Source organism: Solanum tuberosum, unplaced genomic scaffold (assembly GCF_000226075.1).
Source record: "Solanum tuberosum cultivar DM 1-3 516 R44 unplaced genomic scaffold, SolTub_3.0 scf00313, whole genome shotgun sequence".
Classification (NCBI taxonomy): Eukaryota; Viridiplantae; Streptophyta; class Magnoliopsida; order Solanales; family Solanaceae; genus Solanum; species Solanum tuberosum.
The window spans coordinates 234,347-256,818 of record NW_006239248.1 but is presented as its reverse complement, the minus strand read 5'-3'; the positions used below and the strand labels follow the sequence as shown (position 1 = coordinate 256,818).

The 22,472-nt window shown below is 32.3% G+C and overlaps 3 protein-coding genes across 3 annotated transcripts; 2 read left to right on the top strand and 1 right to left on the bottom strand.

The window, feature by feature from the left end:
• The first annotated feature begins 1,432 nt into the window (after positions 1–1,432).
• Positions 1,433–2,358, top strand: LOC102600747 (G-type lectin S-receptor-like serine/threonine-protein kinase At4g03230). Its single transcript, XM_015314877.1, has 4 exons — positions 1,433–1,448; positions 1,554–1,750; positions 1,835–2,045; positions 2,138–2,358. The coding sequence occupies exons 1-4, from the start codon at positions 1,433–1,435 to the stop codon at positions 2,356–2,358; spliced, it is 645 nt and encodes a 214-aa protein (XP_015170363.1).
• Positions 2,359–9,901: 7,543 nt separating this feature from the next.
• LOC102600422 (G-type lectin S-receptor-like serine/threonine-protein kinase At1g11300) lies at positions 9,902–13,008 on the top strand. Its single transcript, XM_006360478.2, has 7 exons — positions 9,902–11,198; positions 11,276–11,413; positions 11,500–11,669; positions 11,748–11,958; positions 12,049–12,286; positions 12,378–12,528; positions 12,610–13,008. The coding sequence occupies exons 1-7, from the start codon at positions 9,944–9,946 to the stop codon at positions 12,895–12,897; spliced, it is 2,451 nt and encodes an 816-aa protein (XP_006360540.1). The 5' UTR covers positions 9,902–9,943; the 3' UTR covers positions 12,898–13,008.
• Positions 13,009–15,549: 2,541 nt separating this feature from the next.
• On the bottom strand, positions 15,550–20,220 carry LOC107063255 (G-type lectin S-receptor-like serine/threonine-protein kinase At4g03230). Its single transcript, XM_015314890.1, has 7 exons — positions 18,617–20,220; positions 17,892–18,017; positions 17,549–17,745; positions 17,251–17,461; positions 16,921–17,158; positions 16,685–16,835; positions 15,550–16,602 (listed from the first exon to the last, which is right to left on the bottom strand). Exons 1-7 carry the CDS (start codon positions 19,914–19,916, stop codon positions 16,291–16,293), a joined length of 2,535 nt encoding a protein of 844 aa, XP_015170376.1. The 5' UTR covers positions 19,917–20,220; the 3' UTR covers positions 15,550–16,290.
• Positions 20,221–22,472: the final 2,252 nt, after the last annotated feature.

Below are 22,472 nucleotides of genomic sequence, written 5' to 3'. Positions count from 1 at the left end.
TGTCAATTTTCAGCTGAATGCCTCTCAAAGTGAGAGAGTCTTTCCATTATATAGAGAAAATAAAGATTACACATCCCTAAAGATCCGCCATTCCTATCCCTAAAGATCATCTATTCTATCTATACAAATCTGCCATTGAATCCCTATAAATCTGCCTTGCTATCCCTCCAAATTAGCTATTCTATCACAATATTTATTCATATGATTCTACAACAAATGTATATGATCATGCTAATTTATATCACTATATAATTACATTAATAAATACAATCATTTAGTTGTCTATCATGCTAACAATTAGAAGAGAGGTAACACAATGCCTATCTTGGATAAAGGGACGACACTGGAAGCAATATAAAAAGGAACTAGCAACAGCGATATGGGGAGCTAGAATCTACCACACTTGGAGAGCAAGAAATTTGAAAATATTTAGTGGGATAATGGTGAATACAGACGATACAACTGCACAGATAATGAAAAAGATTGCTGAAAGAGTGAATTACTTGAAAGACAGTAGGAAAGCGAATAGATGTAGAAACTTAGTTCAGAAAATTTGTAATTAGACTTTCTTTGCTTGAGGCTTTGGGACAGGGAGTACCCTTCCTAGAGGGTGGCTCATCATCCTAAAGTGCTCGTTAACTGTATTTTTTTTTTGTTTTTAATGGTAATTCTTCACAGTTTACCAAAATAATAGACAAACGGGAAGAAATATACAAATTACAGCCTCCATAGCAAACATAACTATCGCTATGGAGCGCTATTATCAAAACTATAGTTATAGGGCCTTATTATGTCTATTACGTTTGCTATTTCTAAAACAAAAATCATTTTTTAAATCAATCCAACGTAGATATGTTTTCTTCTTTCTCACATTAATTGAGTAGTACTAGATCTCTTCTTCTTTTTTTGTCATAATTGAAATTAGCATGTATAATACTATCTTGAAACTAGTCATGAGCGTATATGATTACTAATCATATCATCATCATCATATCATATATCATATATCATATACTACTAAAAGTGGGAACAAAAAAAGTTGAAAGTTGAAATACCATTTTGCTCCTACACTAAATTAAAATATTATAAATATTTAGTTAATTACATGTTTAAATATTAGTGATAATCAATTATTACATTGAGTAAATGGAGAGTTCATGTGTTCAAAGGAGGATTGTTTACTCTTCTATATTTTAATGGAGGTTCAATGCATATATTTAATATTCTTAAAGTTGTTCTCTTTTATCTATTTTGGCCCTTTGAAACCTTCAAATAGTATTTAATTTAAAAGTTAAGAATTCTTTTGATATTCCTCTATTTTTTTCTATATAAATTCATCTTTTTTGTTTCATGAAACTCACATCCAAAATTATCCTTTTCATTTTATAGTTAAAGTAGTGAACCCATCAACATCTAAACAGGTTTGTGTTTGATGGCGAAGAAAACAGGTTTGTGTTGCTATTACAGCCGTTGCAATTCTACTTCTTTTTTTTGCTCTATGAATCAGATAAAGAGAGATATCTCAAAAGGCTGCTCTTGTTTTCTGATCTTAGCAAGCCAACAAAGCACAGGAGGCAATCCAGTGCCACATTGGTTCAACAGAGAAAAAGACGCACAAAACCTGATTAACGAAAATGATAAGCAAAACATCGCCGTTCCATTCTTTTGTTTGGAAAACATATTAGCAGCCACAGATGATTTCTCAGATGTAAATAAGCTTGGACAAGGAGGTTTTGGTCCTGTTTATAAGGTTAGCACTATTTTTTCACTTCAATAGTTCCGCTTTATGTAGTCATTTCATAGCATCCTAGTTTACACATTGAAAATCTTTCAGGGTATATTTTCAGATGGACAAGAAATTGCTGTGAAAAGGCTGTCAACCCAATCTAGACAGGGCATTGACGAATTCAGGAACGAAGTCATACTGATCTCGAAACTTCAACATAGAAATCTAGTCAGACTTTTAGGCTACTGTATCACAGGGTATGAACAGATTCTACTTTACAAGTATATGTCAAACAAAAGTCTAGACTCCTTCATATTCGGTTAGTATATATATCTGAACATATCTTATTTCCTAATCTCTCTATTTACTTGATCAATGTTGTTAAATTTTCTCATTGTTTACCAAAACAAGATCCAACACTTAGCAAGTCATTGAAATGGAAAAAGCGATTTGAGATCATATTAGGAATTTCTCGAGGGCTTCTCTATCTTCATGAAGACTCAAGGCTCAGAATCATTCATAGAGATCTGAAAACAAGTAACATTCTTTTGGATCAACAAATGAACCCAAAAATATCAGACTTTGGCTTGGCAAGGATAGTTGAAGAGCAAACGACAGAAACTAGTAATTAAATATATACAAACGTGTCTAGAATAGTCCAAAATAAAGATCAAACCTAGGATATAAGTTCTTGTATATTTTTTCTTCTAGTGGGGTCCTTTCAAAATATGAAATATCCTAAGAAACAATATAGATACAGTTGGTCGTTGGATAATATGTTCAACGTTTTCATCATCATCCTCATGGATAAATTAATGCGGTCTTCATGCAAACCTAAATGAACCCTAATTGCAATTATTACTAATGTGTTTAGACTATATTGTAGAAATTGTTTATTGACTAGATTTGCGACCGTCCAAGCATTTTATTAAATTGTTCATTAATTCCATAGTTTGTTTCATCTCCAATGACTTTTTGGTCAAATTGGATACCTTTGTTAAAATGCACCATGCATTAACAAAAATTGTTTACTAATTTATTTTTTTTAATGCATATGGCACTGCGACTAACTCAACCTCAAAATTACTAGCATATGAAAAAGATTGTCCAAGTTCATATACGTAAATTATCGATCCATTCTCTAATTAATATCGTCTTTCCCCATAAAAGATGCACTTGACAGTTGACACGAAGTTAATGAGAGCAGAATTTCCGTCCTTCACGCCTTGTTTCAAACAGCAATCAATAAGGCAAAGCAATGCAAACTGTATTTGAAATCATTATTGCTACCGCTAACTAACGATTGGGAAAAAAAGAATTTTGAACTATAAGTCAAAGTAAATGTTTGTGTAATTATAAATTATTTTATTAAGAGTAAAATAAATATTTTAAAATTAATTATTACTAAATATAGAAATATGACATTTAAAATTTTGTTTGACTAAAAATAAAAGTGTATCGTATAAATTGAGACACAAAAAATAATATTATTTTATATATTTACTAGTGTTATAATCATATATCTAAAAAAAATTATGTTCATAGATATATAATACTTTGATGCAATATTCGATATCATTCAGAATATTAATTTTTTTTAAAAATATATTAAATATCATAATAGCAAAAATTTTAATTTCAATACAATAATTTAATTTCGTACCAAAGTTCCCAACTCCATTTTCAAACTGTTTGTCGTGCATATCCGTCGAGGCCTCATTCCTAACGAGACAAGTATTTTCGACTTATTTTGGGGTTTTATCAAATTACTATCTCAAATTATTTATTATTATTTTTAAAAATAATTATTTTAAATTATTTCTTATTTTAAAAGTTAAAAATAAAAGACACAAATAAAAATAGAATTAAAAAAATCCATCCTAATTGAGTACTTTGTTCCAATTTATGCGATACTTTTCATTTTTCGAGAGTAAAATAGTTTAAGTTTGACTGAGAATTTGCTTATAGTCTTCAAAAATTTTGAAATGAAATTTATATGTCTGTAAACTATGTAAAAAGTGGTGTAAAGTCACTATAATTAATGTTAAATATCGTACTGAATTTCATAGAAGATGATTAAACATGTTAATAAATACTGTTGCAATAAAATGAATTCTTTAATTTGTGTTCACCTCACTATATTCTGGCACAATAAGAGCGTAGGGTTAGCATATTAAACATTATCAATATCGAATGCAAGACCAATTAAGGAATTGTAATACTACAAAGTGGGCAAGATGGAGATTGTGCAGATAGTGTTAAACTTAGTAGTGCAAAATTTGTTTTTCCAACAAAATAACTTCAAACAAATTTCATACAAATAATGAAATATACAATATGAAGTTAAATAAACTTTGGAAACAAAAAATCATATAATAACAAGATGAAAGGAAGAAGAGTCAAGTCCTCTGAATTCACAGAGTTTCCTTAAGGAAATCATTCCCCTCAAGTACTCAAGGTTATGGAATATATCCTCCAAGGATAAAATGACTCACGACAAACATATAGTGGTACCTCAAATTTGTTGTCCAGCGAACCACTCAATGACTTGTAATCACACTTGAAGTTTTTTGAAAAAGCAGAAACTTTTTTCTTACTATGTAGTGTTTTTCTTCTTGTAAACTTGTTTCCAAACTTATTTTAATATCTGAGAAAGAATTAGATATTTATAGTCTATACGTGAGCACAATGATTCATGCATGATATGTGAAAAGGTAACCTAGAAATACGAAAGGTTGCATGAAAATACGAAATGTTGCATTCATCTGTCATGAGTATTCATGTATGGAATAATTCCATTTATACTTGCAACACTTTTACATTTTTGATTCACCAATCTTTATTCTATGTACCATTATCCATTCACACATATTATACAATGAACCCAACAATCCCACACATGAATGGGAATGGCTATAACACGAAAGATAGATATACACAGACTAGTGTGTGATTACAAACAAAGACTAGTTGCATCGGGATAAGTTAGTTTCCCTTTAAACTTTCCGTAGTGAACTTATATCGGATGCACTCGATTAATCGGTAGATGCAATATCTTTGAACTGTCGGTAGATGCGATATCTTGAATGTACACCTAGACAATATAAATCACACAACCAGCCTTTTACCATCTATAGTTCTCATGGTTTTGTTCGTTTCAGCCATGAACACTTCCTGATTTCATGAGAGCTTAGAGAATCGGCCTTTACTAATATTCTCCTTGAAGCGGCTTCCACTTCACTCCCACATAGGTGACTCATAAATGTTTACTCCCGTAGAGAAACTATTTGGTCATGCCTTGCCAAACTTAGAAATCATTAAAAAGCTTCAATACAAGCTTTATCCTTGGTTACTAAACATTGTCTTCATCGTGAGAATGGGTTAGATTATTTGACAATGTTGGACCGTCAATCACAACTTTGTTTGATCTCTTGAACCTAGCTCTTGGGATCTCCAATCTGCTAGGTAAAGTTACCATTATTCTTGACTTGTCCTAGGCCTTAAACCCATCATCTTAGATGACCTTTCAACTCCCTCTCTAGTTAGGCCTTTTGTAAGTGGATCTGATACATTATCTTTTGACCTTACATAGTCAATTGTAATAATTACACTAGAGAGTAGTTCTCTAACGGTATTATGTCTCCGTCTTATGTGACGAGATTTACCGTTATACATCATGCTCTCTGCCCTACCTATTGCAGTCTGACTATCACAATGTATGCATACATGTGCCAATGGTTTAGGCCAATACGAAATATCTTCCAAGAAATTTCGGAGCCATTCAACTTCTTCACTAGCTTTATTGAAAGCGATATATTCAGATTCCATAGTGGAGCGAGCAACACATGTCTGTTTGGATGATTTCCAAGAGACTGCTCCACCACCAAGAGTAAATACATATCCACTTGTGGATTTTACTTCATCTGATTCGGTGATCCAATTTGCATTACTATATCCTTCAATTACCGCTCGATATTTGTCATAATGCAAAGCATAGTTTTGAATATGTTTTAAATACCCTAAAACTTTTTTCATTGCCATCCAGTGAGTTTGATTGGGATTGCTCATGTACCGACTCAACTTACTAATAGCGCATGTTATATCTGGTCGTGTACAGTTCATGATATACATCAAACCTCCCAATAATCTCGCACAGTCCAATTGTGAGTCACTTTCACCTTTATTCTTTCGAAGTGTAAAGCTCACGTCTATTGGAGTCTTCACAATATTGAAATTCAAATACTTGAACTTGTCAAGTACCTTTTCAATATAATGAGACTGTGACAAAGCCAAACCTTGTGGAGTTCGAAGAATTTTTATTCCCAATATAACATCTGCCACTCCAAGGTCTTTCATTTCAAATCTACTAGTAAGCATTTGCTTGGTAGCATTTATGTCAGTTAAGTCTCTATTGATGATTAACATATCATCCACATACAAACAAACAATGACCTTATGATTTGGAGTGTCATTAATGTAAACACATTTGTCACACTCATTAATCTTAAATTCGTTTGCCAACATTGTTTGGTCAAACTTTGCATGCCACTGTTTGGGTGTTTGTTTCAGTCCATAAAGTGACTTCACAAGTTTGCACACTTTTCTTTTTTTACCAGGAACCACAAACCCTTCGGGTTATTCTATGTAAATTTCTTCCTCTAACTCCCTATTTAAAAAAGTCGTTTTTACATCCATTTGATGGATTTCAAGATCATATACTGCTGCTAATGCAACCAACATCCGAATAGATGTAATCCTTGTCACTGTGAGTATCTATCAAAGTAATCAAGACCTTCCTTTTGTTTGAAGCCTTTGACTACAAGTCTTGCCTTGTACTTGTCAATAGTACTATCAACCTTCATTTTCCTTTTAAAGATCCATTTTGATCCTAAAGGCTTATTTCCCAGAGGAAGATCAACCAATTCCCAAGTATAGTCATTCAAGATTGATTCAATCTCACCATTGACAACTTTTTTCCAAAAAGATAAATCCGCAGAGGATATTTCTTCTTGGAAGGTTTGAGGCTCATTATCATTGAGAAATGTTACAAAATCTTATTCGAAGGAAGTAGCAGTCTTTTGACGCTTACTACGCCTTGGATTTTCTTCATTTTGTATATTTTCCTTTGGTTCATCTTGAGGTGGTTTAGACCCCCACTAGACTCTTCATATCTAGCTTTATACGAGTAAATGTGTTTAAAGAATTTGACATTATCTGATTCAATTACCGTATTGTCATGAATATCTGGATGTTCAGATTTATGAACCAAAAATCGACATGCCTTGCTATTTACAACATATCCAATAAACACATAGTCCACAGTCTTTGGTCCTATTTTCAACCTTTTGGGTATAGGAACTTGGACTTTTGCTAGACACCCCCACACTTTGAAATATTTCAAGTTGGGTTTCTTTCCTTTCCATTTTTCATACGGAATAGATTGTGTCTTGCTATGGGGCACTCTATTGAGTATTCAATTTGCTGTAAGGATAGCTTTCCCTCCACAAGTTTTGTGGTAAACCTGGACTTATAAGTAAGGCATTCATCATTTCCTTCAAAGTTCAATTTCTTCTTTCTGCAATCCCATTGGATTGTGGTGAATAAGCGGCAGTCATTTGATGGATAATTCTATTTCCGCAAATGGAGATTCATATTCTCCACCCCTATCACTTCTTATCATTTTTATCTTTTTATCGAACTAATTTTCAACTTCAGTTTTGTATTGCCTAAATGCTTCAATTACTTCATGCTTACTTGATAGCAAATAACATAACAATATCTAGTGCAATCATCAATAAAAGTTATGAAATACTTTTTCCCACTACGCGTTGGTGTTGATTTCATATCACAAATGTCCGTGTGAATCAAATCTAAAAGATTGGAATTCCTTTCAACAGATTTATAAGGATGCTTAGCAAACTTAGCTTCCACACATATTTGACATTGTGTTTTATTGCACTCAAAATTAGACAATACTTTCAAACTAATCAATTTTCACAAGGTCTTATAATTGACATGTCCCAAACATTCATGCCATAAACCACTCGACTCAAGCAAGTAAGTAGAAAAAGAACTTTTATTATTAGCAATAGCTATTACATTGAGCTTAAACAAGCCCTCACAAAGGTAAACCTTTCCAACATACACTTCATTTTTACTAATTACAATTTTGTCATAAACAAATACGCATTTGAATCCATTTTTAGTAAGAGAGTAGAAACCAAGTTCTTTCTTAATTATGGAACATGTAGCACATTCTTGAGAGTCACCACCTTTCCAGATGTCATCTTCAAGAGAACTTTACCCGTTCTAAATTTTTAGTTTAAAATATTGAATTAATATGATCTAATTTAACTTTAAAAATTAATCAAATTGACTTTTAAAAAATATAACATGACAACTAAAATGGAACGGAGGGACGTAAATATTATTTCAGGTATGTAAAAAGAAATACTGACACATAACTGAGACAGGTGGATGGAGTATTATTGATCCCCTCCCCAAAAATAAAAAAGGGACAAAATGGACAACACAAAACAAATGTAGAAATCAGCAAGACCTTGATTTGACTGCACAAGAATCTTCTTAATGTGTTATTTTAGCTTACATACAAGATATAATCAGTATTTGGAGAAATTATTAAAAAATATAGAGATATATATACTTCTTCCATCCTAATTTATATGGTAATGATTGATTAAATGCAATTTATTTTTTTATTTTTTAAAAAACAATAGTTCATATTCAGAGATATGAATGAAAGTAGAGTATTACAGGAGAGGTTGTCACCTTTGATTTTAAGACGGTAGGTTCCAGTCATTAAAGGAGCAAAAAAAGGTGAGAGCTTTGGGGGCTAAAAACAATATTTTCTCATTTTAATTTATTTGTCCAATTTTAACTCAGTATTTTAAAAAGCAGTATTAGGATACTCCTCAGGGCTCGCCTCGGGATGGTGCTCTAGAAAAACGTCATGAGACTCATGTGTGAAGCTTAATTCTATGAGACTTACACCTTTAGTGCCAGTTATACGTCCTAAGCACGCTCAACGTCCAACGTGGGGCTCGTCTAACAGATCTTATACAAATTATATGTTAAATTCCTTAGTTAACATTGTTGACCCTCGTAATTTTTTAATAAATGAATAATACTTAATAGTTTTTCATTTATAGAAATAAGAAGATTGATAGTAACTCAAATAACAAGTTGTTGTATCACATATTTACTATTTGGTAATACTGTGAGGATAATTATATATTACGTAACATTTATAAAAAAATACATAGTGAAATTTTACTTCTTTTACTTATCATTGTTCTTCATATTTTATTTCATGTCTCAAAATCATCATATTTTATTATTTAGCTATTTGAAAATTATTTTATTTTTATTCATGATGGAGTGATATTTTTATTGTAATACTAATAATAAGTTTTATTGACTATTTTCTTTTAGAGGGTAAATTATATAGTATGATATTAATATATTTTTAGAAATAGTAATTCTTTTATTATTAGAAAGTTAAGATATTAGAGTTGATTTGCACCTCATAATAGTTTTTATATCATTACATTGATTTTACTCATAATAGTTTTTATATCATTACATTTATTATACTTGTAAAATCATGTTAGTAATTTTATTTTTCATGTATTTTTTTAATCATGTTTGTAATTATTTTAAACTATTCATGCATTTTTATAATTTAGTGTTATTATACTATTTCACTATATTGTAAATTAAAATTTTAAAGATTCATTGGGCTTATCAGTGGCGGAGCAAGGATTTTCAATAGGGAGTTCAAAATCTGAAAAAATAGACACACAAAGTAGTCGAAAGGGGTTCGACATCTACTATATATCTAAACAATTATTTTAATCATATATAAATAATATAATTTTCCGTCGAAGGAAATTCAAATGAACCACCTAACTATAAGGTGGCTCCGCCACCGGGGCTTACGCCTCATCACGTGCTTACTAAAATGTCCCATCTCACCCCTACTTTTTAGAATACTATTTTAACTTGACATGAAGTTAAAACACATAAAGAAAACTTTTAAACTAAAGATAAAATCTTAAACATGTGATATGAAAATTTGAAGGGAAAGAGACATTCCGTATGAAACAAATTAAAAAGGACAAATAAATTGAAACGAGGATTATCAATTCTATATAAAGAGAGAGAAGGAATAATAGGAGGTGTAGTTTGGGAAAAACAATGGAGTTGGATAGTTTCTTACCTCTTTTACTGTTAATTTTCTCATGTTCTTGCTTACCCGTTCTTCCTTGCCAAAATTGTGTCAAAGTTGGCAAATCAATCACTGGGAATCAGAAATTGGTTTCAGCTGATAGAAGTTTTGCCTTAGGATTTTTCACTCCATCAAATTCAACGTACACCTATCTTGGCTTATGGTACAACATAATCCCTCAACAAACAGTCGTTTGGGTTGCCAACAGAGAATCTCCAATCCCACAGAATGCTTCACCAGTTTTCACTATCGGCGATGATGGAAATTTAGTGATTTTCGATGAAAAAGGCAAACTCATCTGGTCATCAAATGTCTCATCAACAGCACCGGAATCATTATTAACTTCAAATTCTACTATCGGAATATTGTTAGATAACGGGAACCTTGTTCTTCGACACTACGGTGAGTCCACTTATTTGTGGCAGAGCTTCCAGTATCCTACAGATACGCTATTACGCCATATGAGATTTGGTTTCAATAAAATTAGTGGCTTACGAAATGTGATCACTTCATGGACAAGTAATGACGATGCTCGCCCTGGAAATTTCTCTTTTGGAATAGACCCTACTGAAGGGGTTATGCGTTTTGTCATTTGGAACCGAAACGGTATTTATTATAGATTTGACGATAGTTGCAGAGCGTATATACTAGCAACAGTGTGGTGTTTCACTGTTGTTACTGAAAATGATAATGTATATCTTAATTTAGCTTACTACAGAATCTTTCTGAGATTAAGAATCGTTCTGAATCCGAGCGGGCACCTTCAGGTGATGGTGTGGAATCGGAATGGAAGTAACAGATGGAATGTTGAATTTGAAGCACCACAATCTAAGTGTGACCTTTACGCACAGTGTGGTCCGTTTGGTATCTGTGGGATCAGATCAAGTGGATTATGCAGTTGTTTAGACGGATTTGAACCTAAATTTTCGACAGATTGGGCAAATGAGAAATGGATTGGAGGTTGTGTGAGAAAAATAGCGTTGGGGTGTGATGGTGGAGATGGATTTTTTAAGCACGAGAATATGAAATTGCCAGATCATGCTGTCTCTTTAGGAAATATGAGCACCGAAGAGTGTGAAACTCAGTGCATTAAGAACTGCTCCTGTTCAGCTTATGCTTGTACGAAAAACGCCTGTTTTATATGGCATGGAGATTTACTGGATCTTGGGCATGACACTACTAACGGCAGAGCTCTCTATGTTCGAGTTCACGTGTTAGAGCTAGGTATGTTTACTTGTATCATTGCTGGTTCTGTTAACAACAAGTGAAAGACTAGTATAATTTTCGTGTTGTGGATGCAGTTACTGATAATCTATCTGGGAATTCAGCTCGAAGATACAAAATTCTCACTGTGAAAATTGTTTCTGCAATTTTTGCAATCTTGCTTCTTGTTAGTACCTCTGCTTTTATCTTCAAAAGAAAGCGCTTGAAAAGACGAGGTGAATCTAGCATTTCTAGACTGTAATGATTTCAGATTTCATATTGTTTACAGTGCTTTGCCTTACTGATTGTTGTTTGAAACTAGATAAGATGGACGGAGATTCTGCTTTAGTTAGCTCCATGCCTAGTGGATCTTTAGTTGGGAAAGATGATATGAAGTTGGTACAGTACAGCCTGCAGAATATAAGAGACGCAACAAACAACTTCCATGAAAGTAACAAACTTGGAGAAGGTGGTTTTGGCCCCGTGTTTAAGGTGCAAAATTCAATATTTTGATGTTCGTATTTAATTTCATGAATATAGAGAATTGTGGCTTTAAACATTCTGTTTCAGGGATCTTTGGCTGAATTTGGAGACGTAGCCATCAAAAGGTTAAGCAGGAGGTCATCACAAGGACTGGAGGAGTTCATGAATGAGTTGAAGCTAATAGCGAATTTGCAGCACAAAAATCTAGTCAGCCTCTTAGGATGTTGCATTGAAGGGGAGGAGAAGATATTGATCTATGAGTATATGCCCAATTGCAGCCTGGACAAATTTATTTCTGGTTATACTCATTAGTATTATTTTCACGAGAATCATAACTTTGTTTTCCTCATTTCTGTTGGCTAATTGGATATTCATTTTTTTCTTTTAGACCCTTCGTTGAAGGTTACACTCGATTGGGATACACGTTTTGGGATAATAGAAGGAATTGCTCAAGGAATACTTTACCTGCATAAGTACTCGAGATTAAAAGTCATCCACAGGGACTTGAAGGTAAGCAACATTCTGCTAGATCAAGAGATGATCCCAAAAATATCAGATTTTGGAATGGCAAGGATTTTCGGGACTGATCAAACACAGGCCAGTACAAAACGAGTGGTTGGTACATAGTAAGTATAGTAGCCGCTTCTGTAACCAGTTTTTATGTTACTACCCCTTGTGTATAGCTACTTAAGACTGATTTACGCCAATATGGCATAGTGGCTATATGTCTCCAGAATACGTAGTATATGGCCAATTCTCGGAGAAATCAGATGTATTCAGCTTTGGAGTATTGCTGTTGGAAATCTTGACTGGTGAACGAAACTCAGACTTCTTCATGACTGAAGTTTGTGTGTCTCTATTAGGATGGGTAAGTACATTCGCGCATTTGAAAACTAAGTCCAAGTTTGTGTCAATTTCTTTTAACATTTCACATCATTTGGCATGTTAGGCATGGAAAATGTGGAAAGAAGGAAGAATGTTGGAGCTAATAGATCCATCAATAAGGGCGACCTGCGACAGTAACAAAACAACACGGTCTGTTCTGGTTGCTCTTCTTTGCGTTCAAGAAATTCCTACTGATCGACCAACAATGTCTGATATAGTTGTCATGTTAAGCAACGAAACAACTCCCATCCCTGAGCCAAAAGAACCGGCTTTTCGCAGCAGCTGGCGACATCAAAAGTTAAACGATGTTTCCATAAATGAGTTGACATTTACTTTGCCAGTACCTAGATGAGAGGATTTAGCTTTCCATATTTCTTATGGAATTAATCTTATTTTGAAAAGAACCATCTCAAAAATGTTTAGCACTGTAAATAAAAAATCAAAAACCAATTAAATTACTCCCTCTGTCCCAGTTTATATCACTTACTTACTTTTTTTAGTCGGTTTCCAAAAAAAATGATAAATAATTTATAGGTACACAAATATTTATCACTTATTTTTCGACACAAATTTCAAAAGTTATCTCTTCTTTCTTAAACACTAAGTCAATTAACTCATATAAAATGTGATATAAGGAGTGCACCAACGCATTGGATAAACCATACACAATTGTTTCTATACTACTACAGTTTAATAGCTAGTTACCTAGCATCGCTATAGTTTCAATATTTACCATTCATAGCAAATCTTTCATTGTCAAGTGTCTATATTCATTGTATTCATTCACGTTCACGCAAAGAATATAACTTGTGTCAATTGTATTATGTCATTTTCTCAAAGAAAAAAAGAAGATAAGTGGAGATAGAAAGAAATCAAAATAAAGTGGATATACATATTGAAAAGCTTAAATTAATGATTAAGAAAAAAAAGATCGATGGCCCATTGAAACTACAGAAATGTTTCTCAGCCCTTCTAATTCAACTATTTTTTGAAAATAAAAGGCAGTGTTAATAATTTCCACAAAGATGGAATCTCATCTTGATTTGTCAAACTAATACATCCCCTTTCTCTAATATGATAAACGTGATTGCACGCGCCGGGTCCCTCACTTCTTCAACTCCCAATTCTTGTATTTCCCTCATTTTCCTCCTAAAACGTAAAAGACCCAAAAAAATATATCCTTTCTCTTTTTCATCTTCTTCTCCATTTGCATATGCATTTTTGTTGATGATCGAAGAATTTTGTTGTGTATTTTCAACTTGATTTCGTAATTTATCAACTGATTTAGTAAAAGGTTAGTTCTTTATCCCTTATTTCGAGTTTTTGCTTTATTCCTTAGGGTTTTTGTTGATTCGTGAAATTAAGAGCAACATTGAGTCTGATTCATCAATACAAAGCTTATTCAAGTTTTCATTTGCCATTTTTGATGAATTTCGAGAAAATTCAAAATTCATATTAGAGACCTAAATAAGAAATTAGAGCAGATTACAAACCCTAAGTTCAAGATTTGAAGTAGAAATGAACATAAACAACTAAACCCTACTTATTTTTGAGAGAAAATCGTGATTTTTTTTTATAAAAGGAACAAGGGTTAATGGTGGGGAAGAGGAAATAGTGGTTTATTTAATGGTGGGGAAGATGATCGTTGGAGAAAGAGAAAATTTTCGTCAAAATTTAAGGTGTTCTCACCTTCTAACGCGCTTAGATGAGGTGTTCTCATCTCATATGACAGGTCAGCGTTTAAGTGTGTAGAAAATAGAGAAATATGAAGTTCAGGGGTAATAGGACACCCGTGAAGTTGGAGTGTGTAGTTGGGATTTCAAGTATAGATTGGGAGGGTTTTAGACCATTTTCTCTTGTTTTGACTTTAAAACTCTTTCATTGGTATCAGAACAGTTATTTTTTAAATTTTAGCCTATTTAAATATTAGACTAATATGCAATTCAAATTGATTGAGGATAAACTTTGTCGTCTAAATATTTTTTAGAAGACATTTAATTTTTTTTTGATATGTGTTATAAAATCAAGCTTAGAATAATATAATATAAAGTGAACAAGACAAGTTAAGTAGAGAAAGGAAAATAGTTTTCTTCTATTCGAGTGTGTCATCCAAATGTTGAATGATATCTCTATCTATAATGTTGAGATATCACTCCCAAAGGTAACCAAACTAGTAGATACATAGTTATCCAAAAAGGTTTTTTATCACCTTGGAAGTATACATACATGAATTCAATTAATTCTTGAATAAATCAAATGAAAATCCACAATTCAATGTATTCATAAAATATGTTATATAGTCACAATAACAATAATTATTAGGTTGTGACACCCTATCTTAAAATACGAAGTCTCATATAGACAAAACAGATGAGAGATGTTGAGTATATAAATAAGCAGACTTTACCTATTATTGATGCATTTTAAAGTCGTGTAGGCTTAGGCCCAAAGCGGATAATATCAATAGAGAGTTGAAATGGTATAAATGGTATCAGAGCTACTCTTATATCAATGCCGCTCTTGTGTCAGCAAAACTAGTAGAGATGTTGGAAATATAAGTAAGCATGTCTTATATCTACTAGAACGCATTTGAAAGTTGTGCAGGCCTAGTGCCAGAACGGACAATATCACTACTGACTTGGATAGTTACATAAGTACTTAAGCAAATTAAAAAAACAGACAAAAAAATTATATTTGGCTTGCGTTTGGACATACGATATGAAGTCATTATTTTAAATCAGTGTTTAGACATATGATTTGAGATCATGATTTCAAATCATATTCCAAACTTTCCAAACAACATAATTTGAGATTCTAAATCGTGATTTCAAATATATATAACTTGACCCATAAATTTATATTTTGTAAAAAAAATACCCAGTATTTTAAATTTTGTAAAAAAGCTCTGAAGGATATTGTTTATACCACGTGAAATAATTATTTTAAAGAACAACTAGTTACTACAATTGTTGACTAATAGAATCTCTGTTGGTTATGAAGGATATTGTTTGTTTCTCCTTTTTGTTGTCTCAGATTGTTTTGTCTTTATATTTCTGTTTGTTTGTGTTATTTTAGTTTTAGGCCATTAGGTGGATTTGGTCTGTTTGGAATTTGTACGTTATCCGGGTGGTTCTTGTACTTATTTGCTTTGTTCATTAACAAAATCGCCTTTCGGCTTATTTATCTTTTTTTAAAAAAGATTAATGAATTTTCATAAAATTATGTATATTTAAAATTTTGTGATCACAAATTTATTTATATAGAGATATGTGAATTATCAATGCGGCACATTAGGATATTAATATTTAATATTCTATTTATGAACTATGGTAAGCTCATTTGCTAGAATAAAATTTAAGAAAATTTTGATAGTTCTCATAAGTTATGAAGTTTTTATGTTTATGATAAAAAATACAACTTAGTCTTTTTTGTTCTTCCATTCTTACTGAATGGCCTTTTAAGACAAGTTAAGAAGGTAGAAGAGACCAAAATGAAACAGAAAATGAACTTTTTTTTATCAACACAATATATTCTATGTTGTACACAATATTAAGCATATATACCTTTCAGTTTTCACTATAAATATCAGCAGTACTGGTCCTAAGTCTTCTACTGCCTAAACAACAAAAAAATTGAGAAAAAGAAAAAGATGATGTATTCCTGTAATTTTGTTTTTTAATCTAAGGTGAAAAAATAAATAAACTTCGCGTTTAAATTCATTTGAAAAACTAATGAATTCATCACATCATCGGCCTTCTTCAACTGTGATTGTCAACTCAATTTTGGTGAAGCTAGGTGGTGTACCAGATGAAACAGAAGTTGAATTAGACACATTTCTCCTTGACACAAAAGCAGGTTGATTAGGCTTTGGAAGAGACGTACTATCACTACGAAGCATCATTACAACATTTGACATGGAAGGACGATCACCTGGATCTTCTTGCACACATAAGAGCCCAACGTTTATGCACGTCATTGCTTCTTTCGGGTTGCATGATTCGAGCAATGAATGATCCAGCAAATGTAGTGCTCTTTTTTCTTTCCAGTAATTCCATGCCTGTGATATCATGATTTAGAATAATGAATATGAAGTCCAACATACATATTGGAAAAAATTAACATGTACTCTAGGCACTCACATGGACCAAAAGGTTAGATGCTTCTTTAGATTGATAAAATCCTGTATTTCTCCTTCCGGTTACTATCTCCAGTATAACTACTCCTAAGCTGAATACGTCTGACTTAATTGAGAATACTCCTTCCAATGCATATTCAGGAGACATATATCCGCTAAATTAATGATGGAATTATCATGAGTCAGATGTGAGATGGAATTAAGCAAAGTTCATAACATTGTCATGTTTGTATTACTTACTAAGTTCCAACCACTTTTTTGGTACTTGCTTCTGTTGTTTGTTCTTCAACTATCCTTGCCAAGCCAAAGTCTGATATTTTTGGGTTCATTTGTTGATCCAAAAGAATGTTACTTGTTTTCAGATCCCTATGAATGATTCTGAGCCTTGAGTCTTCATGAAGATAGAGAAGCCCTCGAGAAATTCCTAATATGATCTCAAATCGCTTTCTCCATTTCAATGACTTGCTAAGTGTTGGATCTTATTTTGGTAAACAACGAGAAAATTTAACAATATTGATCAAGTAAATAGAGAGATTAAGAAATAAGATAAGTTCAGATATATATACTAACCGAATATGAAGGTGTCTAGACTTTTGTTTGACATATACTCGTAAAGTAGAATCTGTTCATACCCTGTGATACAGTAGCCTAAAAGTCTGACTAGATTTCTATGTTGAAGTTTCGAGATCAGTATGACTTCGTTCCTGAATTCTTCAATGCCCTGTCTAGATTGGGTTGATAGCCTTTTCACAGCAATTTCTTGTCCATCTGAAAATATACCCTGAAAGATTTTCAATGTGTAAACTAGGATGCTATGAAATGACTACATAAAGTTGAACTCATGTTAAAATGAATTATTAATGCTAACCTTATAAACAGGACCAAAACCTCCTTGTCCAAGTTTATTTACATCTGAGAAATGATCTGTGGCTGCTAGTATGTTTTCCAAACTAAAGAATGGAACGGCAATGCTTTGCTTATCATTTTCGTTAATCAGGTTTTGTGCTTCTCTTTCTCTGTTTAACCAATGTGGAACTGGATTGCCTCCTGTGCTTTGTTGGCTTGCTAAGATAAAAAATAAAAAAATAAAAAAAAGAGCAGCCTTTTGAGATATCTCTCTTGATCTGATTCGGAAAAAAAAAATGGAAGGAGAAATTTTTCTGGAAGTGGTAAAACAACTACTCCAGAGATTGTAATAGCAACACAAGTACCTGTTTTCTTTGACATTATTCTCCTATGATAAATGTAGCTAAAGCTACATAGAAGTAGAACTGCAACGGCTACCACGCCAGATATGATGACTTTAACCTTCAGGGACAATTTCCCTGAATTTGCATCTGATGACAGAAAGAAGAAACATAAGGAAATTGTGACAAGAAATAGACTATTTTGGGATGGGTCTGATTCTAATAACTTGATAAGAAATGGACCTTGAGGCTAACTCAACTATAAAAGCTAGTTTATGAGGTAAGAACTGTCCAAAACCATATGAAAAGACCATCCCATCCTTAAAGAGCTGATGTGGGAACTCAGCGAACTGGTAATGTTTACTGGCGAAAGGTCTTCAACTCATTTTGGCTAGTTGTAACTAATCAAATCATGAAAACCATACATTTGGTCAGTGACTATCTTATGTGTGTTTATAACGTAGAGGATGTTGCGTAAACTTAAATTTGGTCAGTGGCGATCTGATGTTTGTTTAAAACATAGAAGGTGTTTGCGTAAACTTATAATTGCCTAGTTAATTCTTATGAGCACTAAGATTTAGAGAATATATAGACTCGTACTGTTGAAAGACATGAGGTAAAGAACTGAAACATCAGACAAGAAAAAACAGACATCCATAGAAAGCTCTATCGGTAGCTATTTGGAGATGAGCATTGCATACATAGAAATGGCAAACACTATCAAATACAACTCCTAACTTTAAACTTACCTTCACCGCGTGCTTCATCAGAGACAGCAAGTCTGGTATAAATCACACTTCCACTACCATCTCCTGGTGAGAGTTGCTTCAGATTCACAACTTCATTCCAAATTGAACACACATTATTATCATAAGCATATGCATTACATGAAGAACAGTTACTCAAGCAAGTCGACTGGCATTCCTCAGAACTAGCAGCCGGCACAGTTAGAGAATAACCGGGCAATGTCACTTTGGGATTCTCCGAAAAACCGCCCTTCATTTTACCATCACCACACTGCAAGCTTTCCTTCCTAACACAGCCACCAGAATGATCATTCAAGTCCCATTCTGTATCAGATCTAGGTGTGAAACCAGTCAAGCAATTACAGAAGGTCGCGGACTCCTTATTGCAAATGCTAAAGGCACCACAACTAGCATACACCTCACAGGGTTGTCTTGGTTGAGATGTAAAAATTTGCCATTCCTTTAAATTTTCGGCCCAAATCAGATGCCTGATTTGCCCAGAGACATCTAGTGTTAATCTGATTTTGGAAGAGTTACGGAGGGAATAGGTAAAATAGCTCTCATTTTCATTATCAACATATGAAAAACTGTATCTATCAGAATTCAAACTCATCTCAGGCATCATGTTGAAAATACGCCCATTCCAAGATCCAGTAGCTGAGTACATCTCAGTCCTGTTCCACTTTATCAAGAACTGCTTATTACTCTGATCCATTTCCACGGAAAAAATCCCCGGAGATGGATCCTCTGAGTTCTTCCAAGAAGTAAGAATCTTTGTTGTATTTGTACGCTTGTCATACTTCACCTTAGCATTCGGCAACCATGTATTAGTCGGGTTATCGAAGCTTTGCCAAAGTGGTGTAGTTGAATTTGATCCATCACTCAAAATCAAATTACCATCATCAGAAAGAATTGCCATTAGTGTATTTGAACTAATTGTGTTGCTGATATTTGTGGACCAAAACAAGTTTTTGGATTCAGTAATAAGCACTAAATTACCATCCAAAACTTTCAACTCAACAGAATTCATATCAGTAGCAGAAAGTGGCTTCTCCCTGTTTGCTACCCATACTATTGTTTGTGGCATTACATTCTTATACCATATACCAAGATAGTAATTTTTCGAACTACCAGGAAAAAAGAATCCTAATTCAAAGTTTTCGCCCGAAGAGACTATACTTTGGTTTCCAGAAACAGAGTGATTTACTGAGATCATTTCAACTCCAAGAGACTGATGAATATTGATAGATAAACATGTTAGGATCACAAAAAGTAGACGAATCGAATAATGTTGCAGTTGCATGGTTGCACCAAATTTGATAACAGAAGATGCACAGCATCAATTAAGATCATGTTGATAGTCATGGTAAGACTTGGTTTTTTCGTTCAATCAGATTCATATGAGACTTGTCTAATAGTCTAAAAGTCAATAAGCACGCGTGTTTGGTATGAAATAAGGCTGCCATTAATCTACAATGGGTTGGATTTGGTCATGTGTCAAATTAGGCGTCCAGAATGCAAAGAAACGTATTTTCGATCTGAGTCAACCTCAAAAATTAGCTGATAGGAAAGGCTTATAAGGAGCTCAAGGTTCTCGTCCTTCATCGATGTAGAAGGGACTCATGCCATTCATCAATGTGTATGCTTTAATTTCTTATTATATTTGAATTTTTATAAATTGAGGCTCATCTCTTTTCACTTAGTAGCATCCACAATGCAACTCTAACCGATTAGAGAGAAAAATTGTGAGAAACAAGTGTTATACTCTCTCGGTCTTATTTATGTGGCACCATTTTCCATTTTTGTCTATCCCAAAAAAATACTCTTTCTGTTTCTATTTAGTTGTCATCATTTTAGATTTCACATCCCTTAAGAAACTAGGTAAATTTATCATTGTTCTCTTATTTAGTGTTCTCTTGAAGTCAAATTTTCAATCAATGAACTTGAATTAGTTAATTTTTGATTATTTAATTTGACCAATAAAAATAAATTATTTACTTAGTTTTTCTATGTTGGTCAAATGCATATTTTCAAAACTAATAACTCTTGAGGGTAAAATAGGAAAAATATAATCATTTATGTATCGATTTTATGAAATGACAATTATTAAGAAACATCTATTTTTAGTAAGTACGACATGTAAATAAGAATGAAATGAGTACTACCTTACAATAATTAGAAATAATTTAATTCTAAAATTCTTTTTTTACTCTTAATAAAATGATTTAAAACCACAACAATAATTAAGAATTATTTTAGGCCATAAACTTAAAAAAAAATATAATTTAACATCGTGTCAAGTCAAATGGTTCAGGACAAAAGAATATTTAGTATGGTTAATTATCACTATTTTGTTTTCAATCTTTAAAGGGGAATGGATGGGGAAAAAGGAATTAAGAAAAATAAAAGAACCAACAACATTGACTTGGTCAATAAGTGGGAAAAAGCTGGCAATGGGTCGAAAGCGATTTCGGAAGGGGCAATTGTACCTTCAATTAAACATTTACTGAGGCATCTCCAATTCTACACTTTATTTTACTTTTTTAAATATAGAATTCTCTATTTTTTAAGACAATAAACTTCAATCTAATTCTCTATTTTATTCTCTAAAAAAAAAAAATTCTCTCTTTAATATTATATTATTATTTCTATTTAATTCTTATTTCCTTTTTCATAATATAAATCCTTTATTTTTTTTTCCAATAATTACTTTATATAATTTTCATGTGATATTAAATTTTATTTTTTCAAAATTTTTATTTAATATAAAATTTTAGTTATTCTAAATTTTAAATAACATACAACTCAAGAAAATATTATATAATATACAAATTAATGGACAAATTCAAATAAAGGTGAAATACAATTACATAAACATTACATAAACACTCAATTTTTGAAATTATTACGCTATTCCCATAAATGCTCTATTAATGAATGCATTACAGAGTTCAAAATGAGCATTTTTGTCCTTATTTTTTTTTATGTCTAGCTAAAAATTATTTAAACCAGAGATTTTCATCTACCACCATTTCTATCGTTGGAGTTGGAGCCTCCACGGCATCTTGAATTGGTTCATTAAGATCACGTTCATTCTCAATTATCATGTTGTGCAGTATAATACATGTAGTCATTATATCATGTAGCACTTCCTTTCTCCAAAAATGTGACGGTCTTGCAATAATTGCAAAACGTGATTGCAAAACGTAATTATTATGTTATGTATTGTATTTTATCTTGTATTTAAATTATTATGGTATGTATTGTATTGTTATCTTGTATTTAAATTATCATATTATGTATTGTATTTTTAAATTAAAATTTTCATCTTATCATTTTAATTTTGTGTATTCTTTATAAAGAAATTAATAGTAAAATCAAATTATATTATTGACAAAAATTAGAAAAAATTAAAATACTATTAATTCGGGATGAAAGTAGTATATATTAAATAATATATTTTTTAAAATATTATATTACATTTAAAAAGAATTGTGAATACTAAATGTTTTATTAATGACATTATATGTAAAATAATATGTTAATTAGAAAGTAATAAAAAATAATAATAAAATATTCAAAAAGTGAAATAGAGAGTGTGAATACTAGTTCTCCAATTTGGAGAACTACTATTCACCTCTCTAAATATGAAGAATAGAGAGTGATATGGAGGTGGGTTGGAGTGTCCGTTCTCTATTTTACTCTCCAAATATAGAGAATAAAGAGTAAAATAGAGGTGTGTTGGAGATGGTCTCACCAAGGTGATAATGCAGTTCATTTTAATCTTGTGCAGAGGGCTACTCTTGTTATCAAAATTCCTAGAATTCCTTTCTTTCCATATGGTCCACCAAATAACATT

Bases quoted from the DNA above. Each gene is read 5' to 3' on its own strand.
- LOC102600747 (XM_015314877.1), top strand. The intron at 1,751-1,834 runs GTTAGCACTATT...AAAATCTTTCAG, and splicing joins GTTTTGGTCCTGTTTATAAG to GGTATATTTTCAGATGGACA. The intron at 2,046-2,137 runs GTTAGTATATAT...TACCAAAACAAG, and splicing joins TCTAGACTCCTTCATATTCG to ATCCAACACTTAGCAAGTCA.
- LOC102600422 (XM_006360478.2), top strand. From the start codon at position 9,944: ATGGAGTTGGATAGTTTCTTACCTCTTTTACTGTTAATTTTCTCATGT. The intron at 11,670-11,747 runs GTGCAAAATTCA...ATTCTGTTTCAG, and splicing joins GTTTTGGCCCCGTGTTTAAG to GGATCTTTGGCTGAATTTGG. The intron at 12,287-12,377 runs GTAAGTATAGTA...AATATGGCATAG, and splicing joins AAACGAGTGGTTGGTACATA to TGGCTATATGTCTCCAGAAT.
- LOC107063255 (XM_015314890.1), bottom strand. From the start codon at position 19,916: ATGCAACTGCAACATTATTCGATTCGTCTACTTTTTGTGATCCTAACA. The intron at 17,746-17,891 runs GTACTTGTGTTG...TTTTTATCTTAG, and splicing joins AATAATGTCAAAGAAAACAG to CAAGCCAACAAAGCACAGGA. The intron at 17,462-17,548 runs GTTAGCATTAAT...AAAATCTTTCAG, and splicing joins GTTTTGGTCCTGTTTATAAG to GGTATATTTTCAGATGGACA.